We start from the raw sequence: 10,996 nt of genomic DNA, 5'->3' as shown, positions 1-10,996 counted from the left end.
GCAGGCAAGCAAGCAAGTAAGCAGGCAAGTAAGCAAGCAAGCAAGCAGGCAGGCAGGCAGGCAAGCAGGCACCCTTCGTGGCCGTGTCTCGGCTGAAAACTCGTCGGTCTGCATTCCAGTGTCGCGGACGTTGCGCCGGACGCCAAGCGGACGTCGCGGCGAAGCAGCCGAGACACGAGAGAGAAAGAGAGAGAAAGAGAGAGAGAGAGAGAGATAGATTTTACTCGCGTCCCTTCGTGTGTACCTCGTTCCCTTCCACTACTTCAGATATCTATTTTCATTAACAGTGCGATCGTGCTCTACGTTCTACGAAAGATGAAGTGAGACGTTAAATACCGGCCCGCGTACGTCGTCCCCCGTTGATCGTAAACGGAGGGGAAGAAGAGAGAAGCGATCTCTTTCGCGGGGAACGTCCAAGAGTCGGTGCGTCTCGTCATATAGAAAAGAGAGAGAAAGTGAGAGAGGAGAGAGAGAGAGAGAAGGAGATTTAACGCGCGAACGAGGCACCGAGTAAAATAGGATTCAAAAGGGTGAGTTATTAAAATTTATTTCATTTCCTTTGTCACTACCCTTCGTCTTTCGTTGCTTTCGTTTTCGTCTTCTTCTTTCCCTTTCGTAGTTTCCTTCTCTCTCTCTCTCTCTCTTTCTCTCTCCTTTTCTGTTTCTCTCTCCTTCTTTCTCTCTCTCTCTCTTTCTTTCTTTCTTTCTTTATCTACCTACCTACCTACCTTCCTACCTATCCATCTATCTCTTTCTACCACTCTACTATTACGTTACCTCGTCGTTTCTAACCTACACACAAGCGACGAAAATCTGTTGCACAAGATTCACGCGATGCATCCGATCGTTCGTTCGTTCGTTCTTCCTCGAACGTCGAAGATAAGATGCGAGGTGGTTCATCGTGACGAGAGAGAACGGAGGTAAATACGTATATACACCTGCCTTCCGCGGATCAGGACCTGTACTCGCTCGTGCTGAGAAAAAGAAAGAAAAAGAAAGAAGGAGGAAGAAAGAAAGAAAGAAAAAGAGTGAGAAAGAGAAAGAAAGAGTGAGTGAGAAAGAGAGAGAGAGAGAGCGTGTATAAACGAGGCGACGACGTGACGGCGTGAATATCACCACGGCGCCTTACTATAACTTTGTTTGTGTGTACGTATGCTTATGTGTGTTCCCGTGTGCGTGCGTGCGTGCGTATGTGTCTGACTGCTGTATATCGTGTACGCGCGCGCCCTTTAATTCTTAAACATTTTCGCGCTATCGTAAAAGTCTCCACGTTTGAAAGATTCGACGTTTTCGCGCCTCTTCCTACGCGCCTGCGTTCTAATTCAAAACGTGCTACCATTGAAACGAAACGGGCAACGTAAGACGTTTATAATAGAATGTGTTAGAACAATCCGATAGATATTTGTTTGAGGTTATACTTGTGTTATAGATATACGAATATTGTTACAGAAAACGAAAGGAAAAATGAAAAAAGAGATTAATTCGACGTTTTAGGTACTTTTATTTTTGTACGAGTTTTTCTTTCTCGATACTGCGAACGCGAACGTGTTAATCAGTATGAAATATTACGTACTCGAAATATCAAAGAGTTTCTTAGAGAGCTGTTTGGTCTCGATTTTATCTTACTCCGGTCACATTCTCTCTCTCTCTTTCTCTATCTATCTATCTATATCTATCTATTTATCTATCTATCTATCTATCTATTTATCTATCTATCTATCTATCTATTTATCTATCTTTCTTTTTCTTACGACTGAATTTGCGTTCGTTGGAAGGGATTGGTTCGGATCGGCACGCGGCAAACCATCGTCCGTGTTAACCTATAAGGAAATACGAAAGGATTAAAATGCGCTGTCGTATCCCTGCTGATCTCATATCGATTACTCAAACTAATATTATAGATTCTCAACGAATCTTAATCCGACGAAAGCGAAACGAACGAGTTCGAGCACGAAAAAAAATCCTTCGAGTAATCGTAACTTCGTAATCTTACAAAGTATTACGCGATTAAACGATTAGAAAGAAATATTATTATTATTATTGTTATTATTATTTTATATTAATACCACGTTCGTTTTTATTTTCTCTACTTATTTATATTCTTCGATCAACACGATCCATATCAACGATACAGATCGATGAATATGAATAGTAGTGAGTCATCGATTTCATTCGCGTCAACTTTTTCCACCGTTGACTTTTATCGCTCGAGGTTAAGTGTTCTCGCTCGGCGAAGCGAAGAAAAGAAAGTAAAAAGTAACTAAAAGGAAAGAGAGAAGTAGAAGGGAGCAAGAGAGAAAAGGGAAAGAGAAAAAGGAAAAGAAACAAGAAAATAAAACAAAACGAAAAAGGAAAAAAAAAGAAACTTCTTAGCGATTCGTTAAAGATGACCGTTTCTCGCAGCCTCCTCAGCTGTCCATTGTGAACGCGGCCATTATCGTGCTTTGGTTAGGACTTAAGTGTAGAAAATGAATCACACCCCCTGCTATCTCAACAGGATACTCATTGTCAGTGAGAAACCCTCTTCAAGTTTCGAACGATTGGCCTCGGTAAAGGTAACGGGTTCCCACTGACTGTCGCATCTATTGTCTTCTATTTTAACTGTCCGAACGAAACCCCCAAACAGCCATACTCTCGTCGACATACGCGACTATATAATAATAGAGAAGCCTCGACCACTTCTTTTCTATTCGTTTCATCTCTCTCTTTCTCTCTGTTTCTCTCTTTCTTTCTGTTTCTCTCTAATAGCAGAGTTAGTTGGAGAGAAATTCATTCGTCTTCGGATGTCGTGAAACAGGTTCTCTTCTCCTTCGATCTTCCATTCGATAAGGTAGCAATAAGCGAGATACGTATCACCGATAGATTCGATACGTCGTCGAAGGATGACGAGAGTGGTACCGTATTCTATCGATCTATTCGAATTCGAAGGGACCAGAAGGAACTCGTATAATCCAGGTTGTAGCAGCCTCGTTCCTTTGCGTCGAAGGTATTCGAGGTCCTTACGGACATCGCAGTAGGGTTGCGAGTAAAGAAAAGAAAAGAAAAGAAAAGAAAAAAAAGAAAAAGAAGAAGGAGAAGAAAAGGAGAAAGAGAAGGATGAGATGGAGGAGGAGGAAGAGGAAGGGAGAACCGCGGAAGATCGTGCTTGGAGGCTGTTGTTGCCTCGCTTCGTGTAGAGTCCGAAAGAGGAAGGGGATGGTTGTAAAAGGGGAGGGATAAGGAAGGGATAGAAAAGGAGGAGGGGGAGGAAGAACGCGTCTTCCACTCGTTTCGTTCGAACGAGCTTGGCAACCACTGCTTTGGAATTCGAGTTCTTTATTTTTACGAGAGCCAATGTCGGGGACCGAGCCTTCTTTGGAGTCCTTCTCACCTGTTACGTACCCACCAGCCTCAGTTGCTACCATTTAACCAGTATTCGAGATTATTTCTGCGTCTGGCCCCGTTAACGCGCTCCCAAAAGCATTCTTCGCTTGGTTTACACGCGAGGCGTCTTCGCCAGGCTTTCTTTCTTCTTCGTATACATTGACTACATTCTAGTATGTATATGTGTGCGTGTGTGCGTATATATATTCTTTACTTTTTCTTCCCCTTTTTTCATTATAAACGGTAGACCCTGAAAAGTATTAAGCCTCTTTCGTCCCGTGGGGACGATGAGGTCGAAAAATGCAGCGTTCTTATTATATATTATGAATTTATTTGAATATATTTTTTGTGGAACTGAAAAGAAACGCATAGAGGAGTGTTACCGCGAAACGTTTTCTATAAAACGTTCAGACGACATAGGTATAAGTATAGATATAGGTATAGCTATCTTAGCCGTGTACTCTCGCGGTAAGACTTCTTTTCTGATTCCCGAGCAACGATAAACACGATGATCGGTGGCGCGTGGGCGAATAGAAGAGAAGGCATCGAAGTTTTCTCTCTCTCTCTCTCTCTCTCTTGTCCTACCGTACGTCTACCTACGCGTTCTTCGTGGATAAGCTGCTTCGAGGTCCATCGAAAAGACGATGCTGCATCGTAAAACGAAACGGGAAGAAAATCGTGACGGGGAGATCGTTGTTGTTCTCGTCGGTATCCTCTGAGAAATCCTTTGAGATAGAATTACTTGGAAAGGGTTACGACATTTCGAAAAAGATATCGTTAAAAATGATGTCAGATGTTTAAGAATAATCCTGTTCGAATGAGTTTATACAAAAAAGCAGATACACTTGCGAGAAGTGTCAAACTTGAAATGGTTTTGCAAAAGTTTTCGAACAATGGCATAAGAATGGCCGATGATAAGAATGAAGGAAAAGCCAAGGTCGCGAATGGTTCGAATGCGTCGATCCTACGAGTCGTGTCACGCGTGGGTGCTTTACGAGAAAAAGACCGACTCGCCTTACCGAATATGGATATTTTCAACTCTTCTTTATTTCGTGATATCGACTTTCGTATTACACGACTCTCCCTTTAATATAGTATTTTGCTTTGTCCCACGAAGACTTTGTCGGAGGATATCAATCTTGAAATAATAGCGAGAGAGAGAGAGAGAGAGAGAGAGAGAGAGAGAGTATCGCGTTACTTCGTCCTGTCTTTATTAGAGGATAGAGCTCGAGTACGCATCGTAGACAATATTTTTATAATTACGTAATCGGTCGACTATCGCGCGTAATGATGTAATTCGTAAACAAACGATGACGAACGAATTGTCATAATAGGTAAAATACATTTGTGTAACTATGCACGTCCTAGTTCTTATCGATCTCGACATAGTATATTTATGCTATACCGGGATCTTCTCCCGGTCGGAAGAAACGAGCTCGTGTCTTGGGTGCAAAGAAGGCGCATAGCGTCTATTTTCACGTCAACTCTTCGTTCTAAAGTTAAACGCGTGCGCGTTTCGCATTAATTTTAGTGAGAGGCCGGGCTTTGGCCCAAGGAGGGTCCCTTTGCTGGGACACACGCTCTTTCTCTCTCTATCTCTCTCTCTCTCTCTCTCTCTCTCTCTCTCTGTCTTTCTCTTCCGCCAATCTGCTACCTCGGAAAAGATAGTGGAAAGTGGGATGAGAAGATTTTCAACTATCTTTCTCAGATCTTATTCTATATCCTTGGTTCGTTGCAGAATGCGTCAAGATGGGATCCGCCTTCACCCTACGTGGCATCGTCACCGCTCTTGTCTACGCCTTGTTGCACCCTGCAATCGGTGAGTTTACCTTTTTATTCGATTCTCCCTTAAAACTTATTTCCTTTTTATTCGACCTTTCCATCAAAATAGAATCTAAATCGTCCAACTCCGACGATTCGAGAAATGTTTACGAGGATCACGAAATTGGAGGAACACTGGAAGTTCCTGCCAAAGTAGCTTCGTTTAATTACACCAAGCCAAAGAAGACACCGGCACGGCGTAGAATCGGGTTGGCGAAAATAACGACATCCTTAGGAAATTCGTGAAGCCTCTTAGAGGATGCGGAATGTAAAGTTGAAAGCAAGTTTGCAGCATTCGCCGAATTCTAAGGCTTTATTAGCCGTTGAAAGTGTCTACGTCTACCACCGTCTTAGTGATGTATGATACGCTTTAAATAACGAGCCTGCTTAACTCTCCTCTTGCGTAGCTCTTCTTCCTCTTCTTCTTCCTCTTCTTCCTCCTCCTCTTCCTCCTCTTCTTCTTCTACTACTTTCAACACTTTTCATTCCAATTCGTCACCTCGAGATATTATATTTTAACGAGCTTTAACTCAACTCGATTTAAAACGAAATACTATTTTTTTTGTTTTGTTTTTTTTTCTTTTTTCATCCCAACCTTCAATCATCTCAAAACGATCCACTTTTTACGTCGAAGGGAAAATAATAATTTGTTCGTGGTATGACGCTAAGCGCAAGAGAGGATAGAATCGCGTTTATGGCCTTGAAGGGGCGTTACTTTGGTGCACCTACGCGAGTATCCTAGGACAATGGTCGAACGATGAATACCCAGGAAGATAGATCGGTCCAGGTAGAGAGAGAGAGGGAGAGAGAGAGAGAGAGAACGTTCTGTTCCGTGACCACCCTGATCACCGGATTCGATAGCACTTCGTTCCATTGTCGGTCTCTCGTATCTGTTCGTGAAAAATGCTTGCTTCGAAATTTCCGCAACGTGGGATGATTTTATAGACAGGAAGCGATTGCTACGTGCTTCGCCGATATCGGGATCTCGATGGCCTTTGAACGTACACTCGTTCAACTGGTTTTTTGCGTTAGCGTTAGCGATCGCATTACCAGGAAGGCTTCCTTCGCTTTGACGATCTTTCCACGAGCACGATATCGCGGTGGTTTATTTTTTTCCCTTTGTTTCTTCTCGTTTGATTACACGAGAAGAAATGTTCTATATCGAAGAAACTTGAGAAGGAATAGTCGTTAGGTGTTATAATTGATTTAGGAAGCGGAGAAGGTCGAGGTTTCTATTCGATCTAAATCGACGGAACTCTTGTCTCTTGATTGACTACAGGGCAGAGGCAGGAGCTAGGCATGTCCTTCAATTGGCATCCAAAACCTTTGGCCGCACCGTTGGGGGATGACGTGAATTTCGAGTGCAGCCTCAATCTTCCACCGGAAAGATTTCAATGGCGGCACAGGCCTCTCGGCTCGGACAAGTGGACGCCCCTAGCTCGTACGGTGAACGCGGGTGCTGGAGCCAGGACCGCTGTCGTTGTCAGTTTCGATGATAAGTCGAAGGCCGGCGACTACCGCTGCGTAGCTTTTTATGGTAACTAAAACCATTCAAGTATCCCTCTTGCTAGTAGCGACGATAAAGACGGAAGAAGAGATACGAGATAGCCTTTTACATGGACTAGAATGTAGACTAGGTATATTGATGTGAAAAAAGGAACAAAATAACGTTTTACGTAGGCTCCAGTGGATTGGCGTCCGATCCTGCTCGACTGACTTTGTCGACCATGCACGAATTCTCCGACAAGAGTGACATCGAATTACGCGTACCGGTTGGTAATACCGTTCCTATAACATGTCCAGTGCCTTACTCCGTCCCGGAGGCGATAGTACAATTTTACAAGAACGACAAATTGGTGCAAGGAGTCGAACTGATAAACGGTCGTACGATAGCCATAGAAAATGCAAAACCCTCCGACTCGGCGTATTATTATTGCACGGCGAATAATTATATAACGTCTCAGACCTCAAGGAGCAATCACATGACCGTCTTAAGCGTTCACGCAAACGCGACTCGCCAAGCACCGTACTTCTCGAAACAGCCCCAAACCGAGTACACCGTTTTACGTGGCAAAAACGTTACGATGGAGTGTTTTGCCGCGGGCTATCCGGTCCCTCGTGTAACTTGGAGCAGACTGGGTGGTACGTTGCCCTCGAGATCCGTACAAACGAAAGCTGGCTTAACTATAATTAACGTGCAACCTTCCGATCGTGGCGAATACGATTGTGCTTGGAGCAATGGCGTAGCCGGTCAACCACTTAAATCTGTGATCATTTTGAAAGTTGCCGAGGAACCTAGAATCCTGAAACCACCAAAGGCTTCGACCTTCTCCGAGGGTGGCGAGTTGGAACTGTCCTGTACGGTTACCGGTCAACCCGAACCTACCGTCGAGTGGTTAATAAACGGTGAAACTTTGGTGCCCGATAATAACTTGGAGATCCGTGGTTCGACCCTGCTCATATCGGAGGTCGAGAAAAAGCACGCCGGTATAGTCCAGTGCGTCGCAAGTAACGAGTATGGTTCCGATTCCGGCTACAACTTGTTGAGGGTCAATCCGAAACAACACGTAAGTGGTATATCCGAGTCCAGACCGGAGTACGGTCTTCCTGGATCCTCTAGGCACAAACATACCAGAGGTGGAGGTAGGAGAAGGAGCAAAGAGGGGAAACGCAAAGGCACCGGTAATTATTACAACGAATATTCGACTCGCGTGTCACGTCTGTCTGTCGTGCACCTTTCTAGAAAATACCTATTTCTTGTGTGCTTCCAGCGGTACTGGTCCCACCTAATCAGCCGAACGTTACTCGACTCTCGGACGTCTCCGTCATGGTTAGATGGTCCGTACCCGAGAACAAGGGTCTTCCGATAGAATTCTTCAAGGTTCAATATCGTCAGCTTGGCCAAAAGATGAACGGTAAACAGGCCAAGTGGATGACGGCGAATACGGAGATACCTAATCACGTGCGTTCCTTCGAAGTGACGGATTTGCAGCCCGACAATACTTATCGGTTTAGGATAGCTGCGGTTTACTCGAACAACGACAACAAGCTCAGCCCGAATTCGGTGCGCTTTCATTTGAATCGCGACGGTGGTTTCGAAAGCAACAGGATGCCGATCCCTCTGTTGACGAACACCGAGGCATTGAATCACAACGAAGTCTTGCTCCTCTGGCAAAATCTTGACAAATCAACGGACATCGATGGCTTTTACGTTTATCACCGTGCCTCCACCTCGGCCGGGGATTACGTCAAGACTACGGTCGAGGGAAAGAATTCTACCAACATAACGATATCTCATTTACAACCGGACACCACGTACGAATTTAAGGTACAAAGTTTCTCCGTAGACGCCGCCTCGGAATTTTCCAAGATCCTAAGGCAGAAGACGAAGAAGGCTCCGGTCGAGCAAGCTGTTCAGCAAGTCGTAGCCGAGAACAAGTTAAAGCCCACAGCGAGCGACAAGAATGCCAACATGTACGCGATTATCGGCGGCGTCTTTGGTGGATCCATTCTCTTGGTCAGCATCGCGGCTATTGCGGTGGTTTACAAGAGGACCAAGATCAAACAGAGTCGTGAATCCTCTCAAAGCGAAGGTACCTTTTACCTCTATTTCCTTGTCTTTCGTGTTCCGCGACTATATACGAGAATGCTTTGTCGTCCTTAATCGCGTACGTTTGTGCGCGTCCGTATACCACACGCGTATCTACATATACGATTTGTCCGTACGCAACAGGGAAGCCAATAGCAAACGGAAGAGTAACGAACGGAGGTGTGACCGACTCTAAAATTAACATTACGTCGAATCCACTGGCCGGTCTCGATGCTTCCGACGACATGATCCAGCCTAAGGTCGGTATCTCTATTTAACGTTGTTACAAGAATTTTCTTTCGGAGAAACATTCATTGTACGATCCCTTTTCTTCCCTTAAGGAAATCCTGACTCGTTCTTTCGTTTATTTTACCTCCTAGCGTTTATACTAATTTTACAAAAAAGAAAGAAAAAAAAAGGAAGCAAAAATCCTTAACTCTCTTATACTTTTTATCGCGTCGATCAATGGAACCAAAGAAAAAACTCGACCTCTCTATCCACTAATCTTCTTTTTCTTCTTCTACTTTGTATCGTCTACCTTCTCTATCGGAGAGAGTCGTTCTTCCTTCTTTGTTTTTCCGAGCACCATACACGTACGTTAACTTACACGCTCTAGATCTGAAACGAAGCAACGAACACGCATGTTTCTGAACAGAGCGGACAGCAATCGTCGATGGAAATGACCTCCTTTCTAAACGGCCAGAACAACAACGGCAACGACCATAACAACGCGGACTCCGTTGGAATCGACGTGAACGCTCCCCGTAACGAGCCAGCACCCTTGCATCAAGGATCACCGCCTAACGAGCAACCACTGTGAACTTCCCTTTAACGTGTTCCTTCTGAAATATCGTTCTTTCTTCGAGCAAGTTCACGTTGATTTAAAAAAAAAAACAAAACAAAAAAGAAAAAGAAAAAAGAAAAGAAAAAGAAATAGGCAGCTTTTACCGATACGCAAGGTTCTTTCATGAAATCGTATCGGGGTAATTTTTCTTTTTTCTTTTTTTTTTTTTTTCTATCTTCATCGTGTACAATATAATACGATAAGTTAAATAACTTAGACATATCAGAATCGACACGTTAATTGCCTAAATTAAACAATTTATCTTGTTAAAAAGAAATTGTTCAAATTCTATTGTCGCATGCACAAGTAATGTTATCGTAACGTTGACAGAACGTTAGTATTGTTACTTGTACGTTAGAGTAACGTCAGAGTGCATGTAAAGCGACGAAGGACAAATTCGATTAAAGCTTCGACGAAAGATCTCTTCCTCGTGTGCTGGGCAATACGTTACGCTCTCTCCTCTTGTGAATATATTTCATTATAGAAATCGCGTGTAAACTTGTAAATATAATTCGAGATACGTTTTATCGTCGTCGAACGCCGTCCAAGATAAACGCGCTGTGTCTTAAAACAAATGTATTCCTTTCGTTCGAAATTTCGATTGAAAATGAAACTTCATTTATAAATCTAACTTATATTATATCCGTCCTTTGGGCAATCGTTAGATCTGATAGCAAATTAACGTGTTGAAATGCGATTTACGTATGACGTATAAGAAATAATAATGGAGAGCGAATCGTATTGTAAAGACGCGCCGAATTATAATGCATATCGTTACATTTTAGATCTATAAATATCATTACGTAGATGTACTACGTTTAACACAGTATTCTTTCTCTTTTGATACGATCAACGTTTTTATATTCGAAGAGAAAACTTTTTATCATATTTTCATAGTAATCGTCTCGACTGATACTAATTTACTCGATCGTTTACTTAAACGTTTGCTTTCCACGGTAAATTTAGATTTTGTACGTCTCGTTATACCGTCGAGGAGAAACAGGTATCGTAACATCCTCGTTCATTTATATCGAAGATTTTCAAGCGTTGCATTTATTCCATCGACGTTTTTACCGAGAGATTACTTTATATATACTCTATTTACACGATCTTTTTTATATCTGATATATATATATATATTTTCTTTTTCGTTCCGATGCAACATACAAGATTAAAATTCACGTCGAATTCACGATCCGAGTTCTTACGTGCCGAAATAAGAAGATACGCGTGTACACACATACACACACGCGCGTAGACAAAACGAACGGATAATTTATCATAACGTTCATATCGAAAAATTTTACACGCAAAATGCCAGGATAACAACTGTAAATAAAAAATATATATGTATTAGCGATCGCATTATGCGACGTAAA

General features: G+C 43.0%; 1 protein-coding gene across 4 annotated transcripts; it reads left to right on the top strand.

Annotated features, from left to right (window-relative positions):
• The first annotated feature begins 31 nt into the window (after positions 1–31).
• LOC127065822 (interference hedgehog-like) lies at positions 32–10,996 on the top strand. 4 transcript variants are annotated; one of them, XM_050998691.1, is made up of 8 exons: positions 32–530; positions 5,102–5,182; positions 5,255–5,542; positions 6,464–6,721; positions 6,865–7,866; positions 7,956–8,777; positions 8,918–9,033; positions 9,429–10,996. In XM_050998691.1, the coding sequence occupies exons 4-8, from the start codon at positions 6,484–6,486 to the stop codon at positions 9,591–9,593; spliced, it is 2,343 nt and encodes a 780-aa protein (XP_050854648.1). In that variant the 5' UTR covers positions 32–530; positions 5,102–5,182; positions 5,255–5,542; positions 6,464–6,483; the 3' UTR covers positions 9,594–10,996. The 4 variants fall into 4 exon arrangements, with proteins under 4 accessions (XP_050854648.1, XP_050854646.1, XP_050854649.1 ...); XM_050998689.1 differs by lacking the exon at positions 5,255–5,542; XM_050998692.1 differs by lacking the exon at positions 5,255–5,542 and having other exon boundaries at positions 9,390–9,570.

Source organism: Vespula vulgaris, chromosome 8 (genome assembly GCF_905475345.1).
Source record: "Vespula vulgaris chromosome 8, iyVesVulg1.1, whole genome shotgun sequence".
Classification (NCBI taxonomy): domain Eukaryota; kingdom Metazoa; phylum Arthropoda; class Insecta; order Hymenoptera; family Vespidae; genus Vespula; species Vespula vulgaris.
This window is presented reverse-complemented; position numbering and strand designations above follow the sequence as displayed.